Source organism: Astatotilapia calliptera, chromosome 13 (assembly GCF_900246225.1).
Source record: "Astatotilapia calliptera chromosome 13, fAstCal1.2, whole genome shotgun sequence".
NCBI lineage: Eukaryota > Metazoa > Chordata > Actinopteri > Cichliformes > Cichlidae > Astatotilapia > Astatotilapia calliptera.
In genome coordinates, this window is record NC_039314.1 from 20,844,531 (window position 1) to 20,865,377 (window position 20,847).

General features: G+C 40.1%; 1 protein-coding gene across 1 annotated transcript in view; it reads left to right on the forward strand.

Annotated features, from left to right (window-relative positions):
• Positions 1–11,434: 11,434 nt before the first annotated feature.
• arid5b (AT-rich interaction domain 5B) overlaps positions 11,435–20,847 on the forward strand; it is a 75,005-nt gene continuing 65,592 nt past the window's right edge. Inside the window, 2 exon segments of the mRNA XM_026191077.1 lie at positions 11,435–11,620; positions 11,953–12,207. Coding sequence (XP_026046862.1) covers positions 11,600–11,620; positions 11,953–12,207 — 276 coding nt within the window. The 5' untranslated portion in view covers positions 11,435–11,599.

Here is a 20,847-nt window from a genome sequence, read left to right on the forward strand (position 1 = left end):
GCCCCCCCTCCACCTGTGCCTGGATCAGGGATTCTCTGTCCAAATCGCCCTTAGTTGAGGTACTGCAGGCTTCTCCACCATGACCCTCAGCACAGGCTCCCACCAAGGCAGTGTGCTGAGCCCTCTCCTGTACACCCACCCACACACTAATGATTGTACACCTACCTACCCCTCTAACACCATCATTAAATTTGCTGATGACACTACAGTCATTGGTCTCATCAGTGAAGGGGATAAAACTGCGTACAGGGAGGGGGTTAAAAACTGTTGGGATGGTACGCTGAACCTTCAGCTCAATACCATCAAAGCTAAGGTAATGGTGATTGACTTCAGCAGACACAGAAGGGAACATGTCCCTCTCCACATCAGCCCGGACTGTTCAGTGAAAGTCCTCCTTTAAATGGCTCAGGACTTCTCATGGACCACTAACACCAACACGGTGGTTAAGAAGCCCAGCAAAGACTCCACTTCTTTAGCATGCTGAGGAGGAACCATCTGGAGAAGAGACTGTTGGTTCACTGCAGCACCATAGAGAGTGTCCTGACTGACATCACAGTTTGGTATGCTAATTGCTTGCTGGCAGACAAGAAAAACCTGCAGAGGTTCATTAAGAGAGCGCAAAAGCTCACTGGTGTGTGATGGTTGCCCACAACCCACAACTGAAATGCTCTGTTACCAGGCTGCTGCTCCAGTCCTTCCAGGTCTGAGTAAAAGAGGAGGGGGTGGAGCTGGTTTAAGTGTAGAGGCCACCAAAATGAGTGTTGTGATCATATAGGGGGTTTCTCCTTGTATTATGTTTAGCTATTGTCTCTGTGGTTTTCCCCTCTGATGTTTAAAATAGTTTATTCAGTAACTATATAGGTTGAGCTGTCTCTCATTTGGGTAGCTCAGTTTGTTGAGTTATGATATTTTATTAAATGTTATTTTCTTGAGAATAATTCAGTTTAGTTGAACTCTTTTACTTTGTTCTTAAAATAGCTTATTTCTGTGATTCCGTATTTTTGGTAAATGGTAAATGGTCTGTATTTACATAGCGCTTTACTAGTCCCTAAGGACCCCAAAGCGCTTTACATATCCAGTCATCCACCCATTCGCACACTGGTGATGGCAAGCTACATTGTAACCACAGCCACCCTGGGGCACACTGACAGAGGCGAGGCTGCCGGACACTGGCGCCACCGGGCCCTCTGACCACCACCAGTAGGCAACAGGTGAAGTGTCTTGCCCAAGGACACAACGACCGAGACTGTCCAAGCCGGGGCTCGAACCGGCAACCTTCCGATTACAAGGCGAACTCCTAACTCTTGAGCCACGATCGCCCCATTTTTGAAGTAGCCTTGTGTTTTTTGGGTATAATACCCAGATTTTGAACATTACACCTGTGCCCGTACAATGTCCACCAATGCTGCCTAATGTAAGATTACATCATAGTACATATTTGCTGTTTTATTATTTATGTGGAATGAATGATGACTGTAAGCAAGTAAGAATGTATGTATGCTAGTCTGCTGAAACGTAAGCTCTGCTCAAGTTGTACAATGCCCAAGTACAGCGACAATAAAGGGATCTTTATCTTTACTTTATCTTTTTCAGTCAGCACAATGATTCATCCCAATATGTAAAAAGTAAAAATAAATGAATAAAAAACCAACAGTATCCTTGATCTTAAGAAATACATCAGTATAAAGAGCTAATTTCTTCTTGCTTCTCATCTGTCATTAGACTTTATCTAACATAAGACTGTGATTTAGTACTCTAATTACATATCTTATCTCACTGTGCAGGAATTGACATGTCAGACTAACTGTGCACAGGCTTTCTAAGTTTAAAACATGCACACGTCATTGTGTTCTATTTGGCTGCATACTCAGTTGATTTCTATTCACATTAATCTAGCCAGTCAGTGCATTAGACAGGAAACAGTAGAAAGGTTTGCAACCCTGGAAAAGAGTCAGACTTTTCCTGTCTTTGTTCCAAATTGTCTGTCATCATACTTCTGTTTACGTCATGTAAAATCAAAATGAGAATTTCAACCACATTAAAAAAAAGCATGGGAGAGAGTATCCAGCTGCATGCATGGGAAATAAAGGGAGAGGAAGAGAAAAGAAACTGTGGTTTGAGTTTCTTAAGAAACCGTTGGTGTATTTGTGAATCACTACCATGGTTCTTATCCAGGTTGTTGGTTTCCAAAGAATTAAAACCTAGAATTATTCAAAAAGAAAACAAAACTGGCACTGATACAAAATGAAAATAATTTCAGTCAGCAGCGTTTGCGCTTCACTACAGCAGCTACACTACAGCACCGAGTCAGAGACGGTCACTCATAAATGGAAACAAGCTCCCTTCTGTGGACTGAGACAGAAAGGTCATCCAACATTACACCCCAGGCCTGGTGTGACCCTGCATTTGTGTGAGGGTGGTGTTCATGATTCAGCTGTTTGCTGTGTGGAGATGATATTGACAGAGATGGCCGAGGGGCTCTGGTCTCCGATCACAGAACAGTGATTCCCTCTATGCCGCTGCTTCAATCAGTGCAGCTACAAGGCTCATGCAGAGTGGCATTGTTTGCTGTCTCAGCACAAAGAACAAACTTGTCTGTCATGTGGAATAAAATAAAATGGATAAAACAGTGGATCAGTGTTTGAAATATTGTTGATCACAACAGCCTACAGACTAGAAAGCGTGATGACTATTAACTAAACGTGCAATTTGAAATTGGGCACTTAACACTGCATTAGTGATGTAAAAGCATACTCCTATATACGGAATGCATGATTTTAGGTGTTTTGCACAAACTTTGGGTTTTGGAGCATTAACATCAGTGCAGGGCCAGCAAAAATATAGAAAAAATAAGCATTAGCTGTGTTTCAGTGCTTTATTTTAACATTTCTGCTTCATCTCTGGCATGGTGTTTGAGGTTATTGTGGCTGACGTCTGAGGAAAACAACCCCAAGCAAAGCTATAATGAAGTCAAGATCGTTCTTTTGTTGGATGAACCCTGGTGCAGTTTTTACATTGGGTTTTTTTTTAGTTTATTAAGTTTCATATACAAACATGTTTTATTCATATTCTTCTAAAAGATTTTGTTATTACATTTAATGAGCCACATTTGCTACATAGTACAAAGACTGGATCATCAGCTGGAGCTCCTCAACACCTCCCTAATACTCAGGCTTACTGCATGCCAGGGGATTTTTGTATGTTTTCTTTTGCTTTTGGTTATGGCCACAGAGCATGATGCTAGCACCACCGAGCTTGACAGCTTTTGCAGTTTGAAAGCCTCATCTTCAGTATCTTTAAATTTAACGTAAAATGTTTGAACTGATGATCTGGAGAATATTCAGTTGTTTAGAAATAGCTCGAAGAGGCCTTCCCAGCTTGTTTAAATCTGCAATTCCCCTTCCTTGCATTTTTCCATTGTTCTGAGTATTGATATAAGAGTCAAACAAATCCTTTTTATTTTGGCAAAAAAAAAACTACAAGCTGCAGTCAATTATGAACACTAACAAGAACTTATTAGGTATTGGCCTTGTCAGGTTAAAAAGACATGGCAGAACTTTCACCACCACTTATTAAAAGATTATGTGAGTGCACATATAATTTTAGCCTGGATGTATAATTCTGGCCCTGTGTAGATTAGAGAATATCCTAAATGAATTCAAACTTGTGTACGAAATTCTATATATGCGTGTGTGTTTGCGTGATAAATATGATTTTCTTTTTACATTGTAAATATGTATTCATTTCCTATGAGGTTTTCATCTTTATCTCATATATAGAATATCTCTTTATGAATAACCTCTGTGCATGAAAGGCCCACATTGAAATTCTCCTGTGGTTCAGTGTTGAGTCATCTGGCCTTATAAATAGACTAATTTTCATTTGTTTAGGTTCTCTAGCTTACAGTTTGTGTACTACATGCCTTGCCAGCTGTTGAAGAGGCTGTTTTACATTTGTCGATTTATTGCTCGGTGTCATTAAGATTGTATCCCAACAGGTGGCACTCAACACCACTGCTTCCAGGAAGAGCAGGAAAAAAAAACATATCTGAAGGCGGCGCCTTTATTATTAGTCTGTGATATTTAAGCGAATGGACAAAAGAACCACAACTTTATAAAAAGGAAGGAAGGAGGTTGGAGAGGTGTGATTACAACAAGCAGACATTACCCTGTGTGTGTTCATCTATTTTGGGGACGAAAAATGTTATGTTTCAAAATCATAGAGTCACCACAGCTCACTGGATGTAACTCATATTTTCCAGAAAGAGAGCTCCTTTTAAGGCAAAAACGCTGAGTCCATTCCTCTTTTGTTTATTCATTTAATTTCATGCCAGCTGTGCCTGATTTAGAGGCATGTCAGAAACAACACAAGCTGATTGTTTCCCAAATATAAACTTTCTTTAAACAGCACAGGTCACAGGTGAAGCAGGTGGTTAAATGGTCATATAGCTCTGGCCTGAATTCTCTCCCTTCGTTTCAGAAATACTGCTTTAACCCAGGGCCCTGCAGAGTCACACATGTCAGGCATTTGCATGGGAGAAATTGGACTTAAATGGGTAACACATGACTCATTCTCTCTCAGCCCCGACAGCTGCAACAGGCCAAGCAGTTATTGGACAAATATCATTCGCCCTAGAACAGAGCAAGTCTTCAAAGCTTTTCCAATGTGGAATCTTTGACGTAAGCCGAAAAATAAAGAGATATTGAAGTGGATTTAGTGTGAAACATATTGAATTACACTCAAACCATATCATGTGTATTCATTTTCCTTTCACTCGCTAGGTTTTTTTTTTTTCTGACCTTAACCTGACAACTGTTATGAATTCTGCATTAGCAATCAAAACAAAAGACTATTATGCAGCACAGTGTTGGCCCCCAGTTGCTACTTGGCTCATATTCCCTGTACAGTAAACAGCCCACAGATGTTTTACATTGATATTAACAACCTTAATTTGTCCTGTGCAGAAAAAGGCCAAGCATAGCGTGGGGATTAAGTTCTCAGCCATGTATCACACACAGCACAGACAGCAATCTCATTTAGCTTGAGTGAAGTTTACAGTGAGTGGGTTTTGCATAGGTCATTAGTTGTCTCAAAATACCCCCCTGTCACCATAGCAACTTCAAGTGACTGCTAAATTGCCTTATAAAATGAGATAAATTATTAATGTTGAGAGGTTTTTTTCTCTTTAATATGTGTGCTCAGGCTCTGAGCTCAGAATACAATACTGTATTACCTTTCTTGTACTGCTGTAATGGAACAATTTAGCAGTTGTCATTCATTAATTCCAAACTTATCCTTTGTCTCCATTCTTGAATAGGCTGATTGCTGCGTCCTGGTTTCCAGATATATCATGGGGATTACACCGATTACAGCAGTGTTGCGCACATGACAACTAAAGCTATTATTCAAATAGAATACCTGAGGAGAAAGCTTGAAAACAGCCAGTGTAAAATACCTGCATTGTTATTGGCTATATGCACACAGCTATTTGACATATACATAACGCAGCACTCTAAGAGCAGATGGGAGGCTGACACGCACCAGTGAATAATCTGATCATAGATGTCTGCTGACATTTATGCCTGTTTTATAACAATTGGTGTCTCACAGAAAAGGCAGTAGTGATGCATTACACAGATGGTAAATGCTGAGGTCAGTGTCCTCAGTGATTTCATAGTCAATGATGGTTTGACCACTGGGTGTAATAACCATACTGATCTCTGAAACATGCAAAGCAAATCTTAAATGCTGAGATCAGGTATCAGTTTTAATGGATTCCTCAGATGTGAGGGTGACACTGTGACCCCTATGCTTCAAAAATTAGAGCTTTTTTTTTTTATTTTTTTAAATTCAGTGATGTTTGCCTGCACTGAAAACATCCATAACTCACTGGCAGCTGTAACTCAATCTAACAAAATGCCTTTTCAATCACTCTCATCTTTTATAGTTATACCCATCAGACATTTACATAAATACATTATTCATGGTTCTAATCCTGGTTTCAGATGGGGAGATATAAAATGCGACAGTGTGCGTCTGTGTGCATGTGTTTGTCTGTATGTGCTAGTGTGTGCGAGAGAGTGTGTGTGTCCTGATGTGTGTGCAGATGGCAGGGGAATGAAGCAGCCTATTTTGTTTGTGGTTTGCACATTTCTGATTCAGCTGAGCACTCTCCATCAATGAGGCAAATTTACATTTGCTGTGGTGGTAATAACCTAAAACCCATACTGATGTTAACACTTGTATACACTCGAATTCACGTTGCCCTGCCGCATGATTACATTTGTGTGGCGCTTAATAAAATGACTCACTTGACATTATCAAACAATTCAGCTGTAATAGTGGCCCGTGAATGTGAAATTGTGTTTTGCAGGCAATTAGTTCATTGTCACGACAGTCATTCAGACTGGGTCTACCAATGTTTGCCTTATGAATTACTATAACACGCATATAAATATGTAGTATTGGGTATCATCAGTGTCGCAGCTATGAATGGATACAAAAATTGGTTTGCGGGAAATAAGGCACCCCAGTGCTGCATACTGAAACTGAAAAGGTGGAATGCAGAAGCTATAAATTATGCATAAATCATGATGTATTGTGCCTCAGATAAACAAGTGTGATATTCGATAAGAACTAAAAGAGAGAAGAGAAGTATATTTTCAAGACGATATCTGTTCTGCTGTGAACTGTAATAATCCACACAGTTCACTGCACGCGCTCGCTCCTTTGATGTTCTGAAGATATCACTGCATCACAGATATTTATGAGCGAAGTCAGTTAATATTCAGCCTAGAGTACACTGCTGACACCTGCTTATATACACAGAAATCTTCTCAAATAGCCTCCAGATGAAGTCCTGATTAAAAGTGATCCTGTTAATAAACAAGACGGCTTTCTTGTTTACGTGCTGTCCACTGTAGGTGGACCGACATGTGATTGAATGGGGAGAAATGTAACACCATCTTATAATGACTCTAAGGCTAAAATTAGCCCCGCAACATCTCTCAGATCTCCTCTTACCTTGCCTAAAGTCATGCTGCAGACAGCAGCCATTGTCGTGTGATTACAGCAGCACAAAGACGCAGGTGTAAAGTTACTACTGAAACACGTTCCCCTGGACAAATTTACTTGATGGATTTTTAATGTTCCAGGGCTTTCCACTGATGATAGATGGATATCCACTTGGTAATGCATTTGTGCATTTGGAATGAGTAGGAGATAGAGTGTGTTGGCCTAATTTCTCAGATGCTTTCTTACTTTAGTCATCAGTAGATTTTCATAATGCCTGGCAGCACAATTAGAAATCTGAATCCTAATGTTGCATTGAAAGCTTTTACTGTCAGTAAAAGTGATGTTTGCCTATGCATTTACGTGTGTATTACTTATAAATCTGCCTAGTTCTCCTTTCAGGATATTTCCAACACTCTATTAGATGACTAATTAAGTAAATGAGGAGGCTTTTGGTGTTTTTTTTGCAATTTAATGATCCTTTTTTCTTTGGTATTTTGAGTTGTGATATTTTGTTACAAAAATAATGGAAAAAGTCACTAAGTGCATTTACTTAAAGTGGCCTATTCTGCCTATTTCTAGCTCCATATTTTTACAGCAGTTAGCTATGACATACTTTTAGTTGTCCTTCTGAATGGCTGGCTCTAATAAACACAAGGTTTGAACAGTGGGTAGGAGGAAGGGTGTTTTCTTTACTGACATGTAGATACAAGTAAAGTAAGAAAGCACTCAGTAGCCTCAGCTTTTGGCCCATAGGGAACACTTACACACGTGGTGACCTCATTTTACAAAAACCGTGTTTAGAAAGAGCCCCGGCCACTATAGCATGAAGTACTACAGACATAAAAAACCCAGAGTGAACAATCTCCAAAAATAGCTTTCAAACATTTTAGAAACATTTAGAAAGTTATCATAGGATGATAGCCGAAAACCTCCTGCTCACCTGGAGTACCTTTTACTTAATTTTATATAATTTCTAGAAATAAAATCTACCCAATCACAGCAAATGTCCAGAAATAAAAGTGCTCTATTAAATAGTATTATATTATTAGATTATTCTGGGTCTAAACGTACACAGTTGGGATAAATCCAGTATTACTTCACCTACATTTGTCAGTAAAATTAAAAGCATTTTTATGACATTTTAGGTGCATTGATGAATGTACAGTGGTAATTGTTGCTAATAACTGTAATAATGATCAAAAACCAAATTTGAATATGCAGAACCTTTTCTGGCCACTTGGGGGCAAAAGAAACAAGTCTATGATGTATACTAATTGCATCTAAATGTATTGGGATCCTTTTGCAACATTATAGTTTCCAGGTGATGTCCAACATTAGCATTCATTTTGCATACATTCAGGGTAGCGTTTGAATATCTGGTGAATGTAAGTCATGTATTTCTTTTCATTTTAGCTCTGTCTTTGGTCTCTACCAACTCCTGGTGGAAACAATTACATTTTTAGTTCCCATGTTCATCCACTACCTTCTTTATTATTATTTCTTTAACTTTATATGCCTGCCTCCTGATTCTGAGCAAGTGGAGCACAATGGATTTATTCTAGGGTTTTGTTTTGTTTTGGTTTGGTTTTTTTGTTTTTGTTTTTGTTTTTAACTCTGAAGACAAGTTGCCTACTTGGTGTTGTTGAAAATAAAACAAAAGCAGGAAAGGAAGACTAAGAAAATTAACTTAAAGGCGCTAAAAAGCTAGCTCTGTTTTGTTTTTTCTCCCATGCATTAATAGTAAATGCTTTATTGGATTGGATTTGCGTGATTGGATTTATGAAAGGATTAAAAAAAGCACTGCCCACTTTTAAAACAGGGTGTTTTTTGTTAGTATACTGCTGGAAAATACACTTTTATTCACTTCTCTTCTGGATGGGTTCACCACAATACTGATTTAATCTCTCTTTAATGTTGCTTGAGCTATTCTAAAAAAAATGTCACATTCATTAGTGAGACAGGTCAACATGTGGTTGAAATTATATGTCCTATTTTTTTCTATTGGTGTGGTATTGCTTTGCCATGGTTAAAATTGTAACCTCACTTTACTTTGAGGTGGCTCTCCAACCACATTTGTGGCTCCCCACTGAGGCTGGCTCATTATAGTGAATGCGGAACACCTGTGCTGAGGAAAAAGGAAGCTTTCACCCCTTTAACAGGTATCTAGTACAGTATGTTCTTGTTACAGGCAACAAATAGCAAGGTAGCTGTCCAGAGCTACATATTCATCCAGCTTCTCATTTTATTTCCCACAATAAGGCCTTTTAGTGAGTTCATTTGTGAACATTTTTCAATAGGGTTTCAGGCTTCTTTGTGAGCTCATAGTTTTGTTTTTTCCAGAGAATATTCGGTGTTCAGAATGATGCATTGCATGTTCCTCATACTACTTATTTGTGGAAAGTTTTTGAGGATGCTTATTCTTTCCAATCTTAACCATCCATCCATTCTTCGTGTTTCAAGTTCACTCACTAAACTACTGCATAAAAATATCTCTTACAGATTCCCATTATTAAATCTCATCTCGTCACAAAGTTGATATAAAGCGAGGCAGATGACATTGTAAACTTTGATTTCCAGCGAATTGTGCCGCATCTGCTACTGCAAAATTTTAAGATGTCCCATATATTGATATATATTATCATATTTAACCAGTACCTCTCTCTCTTTCTGCATACTGTTTTCATTTACTTTCAAAAAAGACTCTCAACGTGAAGCTTCATTCACACCAATATCTGCATAATAATGTTGCACTCGCGCTGGGCTCTAGCTGTTGACAAGAAAACACTTGCAATTGCCAGATAAGAGCTCGAGTGGTGCCATTGATTAACTAAGGACTTCATTATGCTGGCTGCCATTAACAATGCAACCCCATTGATTCAGCAACTGAAATGGCTGTGGGAGAAATCAGGAAAGATAACACTAAGAGCTGCGGTTTATATTGGATTCACTGCAGGAATCCCAACACTGCTGCAGCCACATGTAAGACAATGGGCCTCTGTGTAATCCACCTTTTGCTCTAAACTGGTACTTAAAATATCTGAGTGTCACAGAACATTGCCTCAGCTATTTTTGTATTAATGCATAACGTCCTGTCTTTTCTTTGAATGCAGGGTAGTGGGGGGGGGGGGGGGGGGGGGATAATAGGAGGAAATTACCATCTTTCAGCCCTGATGCCACTAATTCTTCATCACTTTCTGTATGTCTTTAAGATAAACACCAGGCAGGCATTCATTTAACTAGAACAACACAACATGTCAGTTAAGAAGACATAAATACACTTTGCTGGGTGGAAATCAATGCGCCTGTATTCTCTGCCCATCATTTCTGGAAAAAAAGGCGCATTGCGTAATAGTGCTTGAAATAGCTGGTGTCAGAAGTAGGCCTGTGTTGCTGTTGCATGGTCTGAGATCTGAGTGGTGGATAAATGCAGGGCAAAGGGTGGATGACGGTGGAGGAACAGCACAGCGCTGTGGACTCAGTCGGTACTTTTGAATATACGAATAATTCCAGACAGCCGATAAAATAGAGCTGACACATTCAGACAGCGGGGACTCAAAGGACAATGAGTCCGCAGATGTAAATAGAAACCGAGAAGTTTGTGTAACTTGGTATGAATAACATAGCTGTTATTAATAATTCACAAGCTAATACTGGTTTCCTTACATCGGTTGCAATCCCCGACTGTTTAAAATGATAAATATTCATCAACGTAATTATAAGAGACTTTAATCGTTCAGATATGTTAACCTGTGTCAAACACATATCCAGCTGTCTGCACAAGGTCAGGTTAGCGTTTGAATATGATTTATGTACGGAGAAAGGACCGCCTCGTGGATTCTGTCTCGTGACGCCCCGCTTTCTAACTCGGCCAATTTTTTTTTTTTTTTTTTTGTCTTTTCAAATGCTCGTTTCAAAATATATAAAGGGCATTATTTCCAGCATTAAACCCACTGCTCGAGCCTGAGCCATAGCGCATACCAAGTTCCGCTCAAAGCAAAAGCACCTCACGGGTCCTACACTGCCTTTTGAGGAATCATTTGATAGCCCTATTAACTTTCATGTAACATTGTTTCTTGAAGGCATCCACAGCGAGCGCTTCAGTGTCATTACTCTGAGAAATGTGCTTTCATACTGAACGTCGTTTACAGAAGTCCTGGAAGATACATAGTCTCGTAAAAGCCCTTAAACGCAGAATAATGGCACAAAGTCAGCTTCTGTGGGCAGAATATTTTGCTCAGATCCTGTTTTTTATTTTTCTATTTACAGTTATGTTTCATAGCTGAGTGATTTTGTTTTAAATATTTGAGTTGGACTTTAATATTTTACCTAAATAAGCGGTCGCGAATAATAGAAATGTGCCGAAAAGGCCACTATAAAATATTTTCTTAATCGGATTAGAATACAAATATGGGCGATGTTTCTCGCGGCGTATTTAATTGAAAACATATTTTTTCGGTGTCGCTTCAACGACGGAAACGCCATGTTTTAAACTCTAGAAAAATACGTCCCTTTCAGGACCTTGCCAATCCATTCAAGCCAGCAAGTTTGGAGAGCGTGTTGAGTTTAATCAATTCATAACGTCGAGATGGAGCCGAACTCACTGAAGGTAACGTTTGATATCAACCGTCGATTTGTTTTATTTTCGCATTGCGCTAAACGCCACCTGCTCTAAAGTATCCTCATGTTCCTATCCACAAAACTTTAAACATACAGCATTTGTATGACTACATCTGTGAATATGTTGACCATCTAAAAATAGTTACATGATACTAATTGTTTGCTTAAGACGGAGAGATCCTAATTTGATATTAGCCAACTATGCGTAATAACGCAGGGACATTAGAAATGTTTTTTTTCGCCTTGTTACAAATTGTTTACGAAAACGAGTTGATAAGCAATGTAAATATTTCCCTGTTTGCCTTTTTTTCCCCTCTACAGTGGGTGGGCTCGTCTTGCGGTTTACATGGACCATATATATTCTATAAAGCCTTTAAATTTAACCGGGACGCCAAACCGAGAATCCTGTCTCTCGGAGACTTTTTCTTCGTCAGATGCAAACCGGAGGATCCTATTTGCATAGCGGAGCTTCAGCTGCTCTGGGAAGAAAGAACAAGCAAACAACTTTTATCAAGCTCCAAACTTTATTTTCTACCCGAGGATACTCCCCAGGGACGCACAGTCACTCATGGAGAGGTAGGAATATTAATCGTCTGATGAATAATTGTGAATTTTTTTGGTGTTTTTAGTCCACCTCGTTCGGGAGGATTTAATTTAACATCTTTACCGCATTAAGAGTTGGCATTGGATGTCTCCGGTGACACGGGCATTTATAAACACAGGCACTGTTACTGACAATGATTGATGCGAGCAGTAAAAGGACTGACCTACAGCGGTATTTTCTTTTTCCACTAGTTTTACTTTTAGTCTGTTTGTCTATTGTGGTGTCAACTGCTGAATGTGCACTTGTCCAGCTGCGCTCAATAAGGCTGCCGCTGCGCTCTGTGGGGTTAATTGTGTTATAAAGGGGAAAATCCGCAACAATCCTGCGCCTGGGCTCTGTCATTTCATTTCTGGGTAAAGCGTGTCAAGCGCAGACATATGGGCGGAAATTGCGAAACGGTAATGAATGCATGGGATCAAACTGGCTCAGATCGGTCGCTACGATAGTTATTAGATATTTTGTAATGCAGCCTGATGTTGAAAGAAGTAGAGCGAGTCATAAAGCGTGGCAGAGCAAAAAGCCAGCGCTGACACGTTTTAGCTACTCTCCGCGTTTTGCATAATTTTCCATGTGAGCATTTCCATCCTTAATAATGTGATATTGCACTTAAAACCTCTGTGTGTTGAATTACGCTGTTGTTGGCACAGAAAAGCAATAGTTATAATTGGCTGTGGCCATATGTGGCGCTTGTGATCCGGTTACATCGCTGCACTGAATGGCATTAGTCTGATTATTGAGTTTTTCTAACCGGCTGTAAAACAAATGATGTGTTGTTTTTTTCCCTGATACGACCGCAGCACTTTAATTACTGCTATGTGCTTTTGATCACTTGCGGCTGCATTGAAATCACCCTCTGGTGCTCATATATTGTTTATAGGGAAGGACAAAGCCGTGTTTGTACTTGACTCTTCCGCTGAAGGTTTACTTACATTCTTTCCTCTTGAGTAATAGAGTGCCTATCACATTTCCCTTTCATGAAAAAGGTGGCTATTTATGGGCAGCGCTTTAGACAAACTATCATTCTTGTATGAACTGGTATCATCTCCCGAAATCCCCTCGCGTTAGTCTTTAGCACGCTGCAATTATTTAGTAATTACTTCGAGTGCATGCATTGCTGATTCTAAGGCAACGCTTGCGCAACGACGTGTCTTCCCCGCCCCTTTCCCAAAGACTTATTTGCATTGCAAAGTGCTTACATTCCACTCCACTGGACATCATATCTGGAAAATATGATACTTAACTACCAGAAGGTGTGTCCTGGCAGTGCAAATGAAACCTCATATTTGTCATATATATGAAAAAGTGCAGGATAAGAGAAGTCACAGCAGAAATAAAAAGCAGTCTCTATGCATAAACAAGGCATTGTAATGATTATAGAAGAGGGCTGATATGTTTAAGTGCAATGTAGGTGCCTCCGGGCTGACCTCAATTAAAGGACTTGTCAAACACTCCACTCTCAGCAAATCGGACTACTTACTGTATATTACAGAGTGGAAATTGCCCTGACAACTTCAAGTCAGTTTATGACCTTCACAGAGCCCATTCAGATTCTCGCTGACTTTGCCCCATAACACTAATCTGCACCGCATGAGTCAGCTAGGAGTGCTTACAGAGGCAAGCCGTAATCCAAAAAACAAACAGGAAGGGCAAGCCAGTCTGACAATAAAGCTATGACATTAAAACTCATCGGCTGCTAAACTCTGCGTCTGAGTGATGTATGTGTGAAAAGGTAAACATTAGAGAGAAGTTCATTTTTAGCTGCGCTGAAAAGTGGTGTATAAAGACAGATTAATGACTGTGGAGCCACGCTGACTCTAAATCTGTAATTGACTGGCTGAAAATCAGGGGTTCAAATTAGCCCAGTGACTCATGCAGATATGAACTTGATAACTTGCAGTTCTCAGGAAGTGTGTTGTTTTCACAAGGTTTTGGTGTTAAATGAGCACGGGCAACATCATGAGGTAAAGCCACAATTTATAACATTCACTCTCAGATCATGTGAGATTTACTCTTGAATATTTTCACACAACATAAAGCAGAATCAGTGTATGACTTATGACAGTCGGTGCTGCTTTGCTCTCTTTCTCCAACAGATCATGCCTTGTATCTTGTAGATAACTATTATCTTAAGCCTGAAGCCAATATCCTCCAAATACCAAAAAGGCATGACTTTGTTTTAAGATATCAAAACAGCCATATATTGAACAATTCCCCAGAATTGGATTACTGATTCACTTGTGTTCTCAGTGCTGTGGTATGATGTAATTTCCTGGTTATTTCTCAGGTATTTGTTTGCTCTCAGCCTCTCCTGCGCTGTATTTGTCATGTTTTGCTGTGCTGTGCAGTGACAAGAGGAACCAACCCGTGACCTACTGTGCTTGTTTTTCTTCTGTCAAAGGGTTGGAGGTCAATTCCTTTTAAATACAGCCAGCTTTGAATCCACTCAACTTTGGCTGGAAACAAAAATAATGATTCATCGAATAAGCGTAACTCTCGGCGCCCGTATTTGCTGAACGGTTGATAAACAGATCCAGGGAAAAATTTATTAACCTATTTATGCTGAGTTAATTATTAAGTCCATATGTAGAGGAAGCTTTATTTTTCATTGGATCACAGCATGACAAACAGTGTTTACCCCCACCAGTTGAGCTCAGCTTGCTCTTTAAACAGGCTTTGTGTAGAGTTGCTCACCCATTATGACAAACCCTCTATTGGGGCCTCTGCTCTATTTGTCTGCCTGCAAACTGCCACCGACGAAGCAGTCACATGTGTTTTAAAACTCACTGAGTGACACATTATTTCTTCTCACTCCAAATGGCCTGCCTCTCTTGCTGGTGCTGCTCACCGGCTGTAATACTTTCTGTTTTTGGACTCCCTATTTCAGGAGAGAGCTGTTGTAGATAACAGCTCACCACACACACACACACACACACACACACACACACACACACACACACACACACACACACACACACACACACACACACACACACACCCACTTATTGTATACGCTGCTTCAGGCGGTTAATTGCTTATTCTTATCTTATACTATATATCCCACATTAGTGCAAATACAGCAAGGTTCTCTTAATAGGAAGTCACAACCACAGAGAATATTTCTAGATCATGTTATATTAATGTGCTATTATCATCACCTCTGATTTCATCTGACCTCTCTTCTCCTCTATTCTGTCCCTCTAGCTGACAAGGCTTTGGCTCACACACACATACATACACACACATAGACACAGAGACACACATACACATACACAGACACACTGACAGGCTGGGGACTGCAGCAGTAGGCCAGTATTGATTGCTGTGGAAAACACTTTGGCATGCATCCAGAGCCATTTCTTCAGTACATGGCAGTAGTCCATGCATGTGTTTCAGTGCTTGGAAAGCCAGCTTGTAGGGAAATTAGATTGTATTCATTTGCTGCTTCTTTGATTTTTCCTAAGGGAAAAACCCTGAATGGGTAATTCAAGCATCTGGGATGCTAGTTGAGTTAAGTGTAAGTGGCTTAGATATGCGACCAGCATTTTGATGGATAAGGTCGTTCTGCTGAATGACTCGAGTGTAAATGTGATATGGCACATTTTTACAGTGATCCTTTGAGTGCGTCCATACTGCTCTGTTGCCTTGACCAGTGTGTGCATTATAGCAAATCTCCCCATTCACACAACAATGGCAGGAATTTAGAGGTGGGGTGGGGGGGTTGGAGTGGGGATGTGTTTAGTGTGCATGTGTGGCGTGCACGCATATATGCCTCCTCCTGCCGCAGAACAAGTCATTAACTCTGAACACTGCCCTCCAGTGAATTCCTCACCATTGCTGAAATAGCATGTAAATTATTACCAGCTTTTTAGGATAGTGTAATTTAAAACCTTTAAAATGTAATACACTGGACTTCAAAGGCTATAAAAAACCCCTGCAAACATTCTGATTCTGATTCTTTTCACCAAATGTCTTTGCAGGCTAAAGTAATGATATGTTACAGCGGAGCCTGTTTGTCAACACACAGAAGACTTTTGGTGCTCTTTAGTTCAGTTTTTTCCACTTTGTCATTGACTAACCACTTGAACAGGCAAACATTTGCCTTGATGCATGACTCCAGCGCCCCCAGCTATAGTGGATCGTTATTATAACCTTTGAGGAGAATGCAGCCACAGATGGGAAGCTCTTGCTTAAATCCTCCAGCCAATATTTTTAATTCTTAACTGCGCTCTCTTAGATGGAGCATGTGGAATCAACATGCATTCAGTCTCTCTGTATTTCTATTTATTTATTTATTTTTGCGTGCGCATTTGCTAAAATACAAGGATACTAAGCTGCAGCGATTCAAGGGAGCTGACACAGCTTTTTTGTGGTGTCACCTTACATGACGGATGCCTCACCCACTTTCAGTAAGGCTTTGAAAACTCCTCTTATCTTGCTATTTCTCTCTTTCGTTATAACTGCAAAAGAATGCAAAGTTCATAAATCACCCTGGCCGATGTAAGTGAAGTTGCTTAATGGAATCAGTGAATAAAAGATGAGTTCAGCACCCTGCCGATATTACAGCAACATTTATGCATGTGAATAAACTGCTTCAATTAAGTGGTAGTACATAATGTACAGTCACCTTTTAAATGCAATGCTTTGAACTCTTTGTAGTCTTTAGGCAGTCTCAAAAAGAAAATATTCTAATTCAATTGTTCCAGGCTTACTCCCCTGAGTTCCTCTTTAATTCCCAGATAAGTTTGTTTTGGGACACTGAAGCCAAGGTCAGTCATGGGGAGGGGAGATAGATAATGAACTCATATTGTGTTTCCTAGCCTCTCTCTCTCTTTCTTTCTCCTTCTTTCTCTCAATTTTTCCACTTCTCTCTTTCTCCCTCTCTGTCTCTTCATTGTCCATGTCACCATGTCCATTACTCAATTACTAATCTCCTTTGGCCTTAGGAATTCCAGTGCTGACCTCTCCGAGGCAGCAGGCTGAAACCTTCCCAGCATGACAGGAGCACTGTGTGTATGTGTACGTGTGTGCCCATAGTATAGAAAGATACCCACCAACTGGGAGCATGCACCCCTTGACTCTCAAGCTGAAAGTCCCGTCTGAGCGATGAGATGCTCCGCCGCAGAACGCTGACAGTCAGGAATGTCTGCCTTAATGCTCGCGCACAGTGGCGTGGATTTCTCACAGGGAATTGTTTGGAGTGATATGGAATATTTCAGGGTACATTGTTTGTAATTGGATCACCAAATATAGGATTGGGAATGTCCCTTATGTGCTGTTTTGCCACCAGTACACTATTGCATCCATATAAATTGAATGATATGGATTTTAGCGAGTTTAATTTCAATGAGATTGCTGGAGTCATGGGTTTCTGGAACAGAGTTATCTACAGTTTCGCAGCAGCAGGCTGTTTTTTCTACTTTCAGTCCATTATGTGCAGTCATAGCAATAAATTCACTCAGTAATGTTTTTGGAGATATCATGCTGCTGCAGTAATAACATAAATTATTGATAGAAGTATGGAGCCACGCTGTAACACTGAGCTGTTAATGTGTTATCTTGCATTTTAACTCAACCGTAAAAGGAGCAGTTTGTGTTTATATGGGCTTATTGATGTACCCACAGTAAAATTATGCCAACACATGAAGATATTTAGTGTTGTGTATAAATGCTTCTAATGCATCTGTGTCGGAAGTGTCAATGAAATGACACCAGGCTATTTGGTGTGTTGCTGATGTGGAGTGTCACCTCGTGGCTGCAGGCTTGTAGTCCTCTGACCTATATTATCAAGTGGCCTGCTGGCTGTGTCTGCCGCTTTGCTAAACTATCAACTGCCTAACTCGAAATGACAGCACAGTGTGGATGGGCGGCATTTACAGAGGAGCAGGGCCCCAAGACGCCCCAAATCAGAGGAGTGAGAAGAAGACCCCTGCAATGCTGCTACAGTGATTAATTTTAGTAAAATTAGTCAATTAATGGGGCTGACAGAATGTTAGTCAACAGCAGTTTAGCAAGTAGGTTAGCAGTTATTGTAGTCATCATTTCCCCTATTATTACGCATTATTTTCTTAATCAATTTTACTGACTGATACTGGAAATTTGTGGTTTCTTTGAACAATCACATTATTGAGAAGCCTTTGGTATAGCATGCAGGGGTTCTTCAGATGATCCCAATTTTGCTTTTTATGATCTATCATTATACATAAACAATAACAAGTGGATGGTACAGATCCTGGCCTGGATATCTACCAGTTATAGCCCCCCAACAAACTGACCATTGCCCTCATGTCTGATGATATTCAATCAGACTAGCTGAGGGGTTCTTCTGTTGCTAGATCAGTGCCTTTAAATTTCTCGTTTGACCCAGTAGTGTGAAAACTATTCAGGTTTCTGTTGCTGTGGTGTAAGAAGCTCAGAATATACTCAGAACTGAGACATCACAACTTCTAGGAGTTTAATATTTATTCGAAAATATCAACAATGTTCAGTTTAATTTGATATCAAATATTGAGTGGGCCCAGCTTTAAATATTTTCTCTTGCAATGCCACTTTGACTCCAGGCTAAAAGTCATGAAGGAAATAGTCATTTGTTGTAGCTGCAGTTCAGTGTTTTTCTCAGTGTAAGGGCAAAAGAGGTTGGTGCAATGCTGCTGTTTTGATCATTTCTCAACAACTTACGGACTTGGCTGGTTTTCAGAAGCCTTTTACGGAAACACAGCACATTACCAAACTCTTTACCTAAACATTTCTCAACCAAATATCATGACTTATGCAAACCACAAGCCAAAATTCATCTTCCTGCTGCAGCTCACAGACTCGCTGCTGTAAAGTTGTGCAGCCAAAGTACAGAAGGGAAAGGAAAGGCATTATATGGCAAAGTAATGGATGTAGCCTGTTTTCAGGGCTGCAGCTCTGTTCATAGACTGATTATATTCTGGACTGTGTTGACAGCTCCTGAATTGCGCTCACCTGTTGTGTTTTGCTCTCAAGCCGAACAAGTCCCCAAACAGCATCTGTTGACAGTCACACAAGGCACCATGTCATTCACCTGATTAATATAGAGGGAATGGCTGTGTGTTTTTAAGGTTTGATATAGCTGCGTGTATGCTCCGGTGTGCTATTGGGAGACTTGAATTACTGCCGTTTGACTGTTTGAGCATTCAGTGCATTATTTTAGCTGTAAATGGGTTCAAGTGCAATATTTCATGATGTTGTTTCTCAATATGCTGTCAAGAGATTGCATCAAAGTATAGTAGGTAATTCTGTAGAAATACACTACAATGTGGTTTTTGGCTGCAGGCTGAATGCTATTTACTGTTGCTCTACATTATTCAAATGGCCGGCTTTTCTGAAGACAGAAACAGCAGTCAGTTTTTCATTGCATGGAAAGCCGGTTACAACCACCCGCCACCACTTGACAGCTGAAGACAGCTCATTATAAGAAGACCGAAAACCCATGTTTGATGTTTCTACTTAGTGAGGGAGGCACAGCTATATCAAGCTATCCCTCGCAGGCTTTTCCTTTATAAGGAAATACTGTCTCCAACTGGTTGGGATTTGATATGCCTTTAGTTGCAATGATGTGAGAACTGAATATGGGTAATTGTATAGACAGAGCACTCAGGGAGAATCTGAAACACACAAAAGCCATATGCATGTTTCTGGAATTTGGTGACAAACTCGAAACAAATACGACATTAAATGGCTAAAAAAAAAAACAGCTTATCTTAACATTTAAAGATTCACAAAGAAAGGATTTGTTCTAAAGTGTAGCTTTATTTTGTCCACACCCTCTGCCAACACACATTGATATGACATAAATGGCTGTTATTTTAATGTCGACAGCTCTTTGAGGGGAAATAAGTACAGGCAGACAGATGCCTGGTAAATTGGAGATAACCAAGGTAAACATCAGAGACCTACTCAGTGTGTCTGCGTTTCTGCCCGTACACATCTGTCCTCCAGATTTCCCTGTTTCTGTAATAGCCATCTTACAGCACAGCACTCCATTCTGTTGGTAACAAGCACTTCAGCCATTAGCCCTTCAAATGGAAACACATTTAAGCATGTCTGCTTCCTTCCCTCCTCTGGACTTGTAGTTCTTTTGAGCATGAGAGTTATTAAAAGGAGCTGAATCCACCGTAGGAAAAAAATAGGTTGAAGCACACACAGACGGGAGAACAAATCTTATTAAGCAAGCCAACTGAGCAGACTGAAGTATGTACACAAAACGTTGCCTCTGTGTCAACCATGCGCGTCACTGCTATAAATTTACATTTTATAGTTTCCTGACAGTGCCACATTAGTTTTACTGTGCACTGAAGAAACCTGTGGCTACAGCGTTTTCCTCTTCATTCATTACATTCCCGGTATAACAAATTACATTTCAACTGCTCTTCTTCACTTTGAAGGTGTAATCATAGCCACTGAGTGCGTCTTGTCATTTTAGAGCATAAAATCTTAACATTCACGGTGATTATCAGGAGCCCGACTTCCTAAACGCTAATCAAAGAGTCAAAAACACCTATGTCCTCAATGACATTGATTTAGTTGCTGGCATAAATTCAATTCAGCAATCATCCACATCATCCATATTCATGGTGCGGTAATTTACT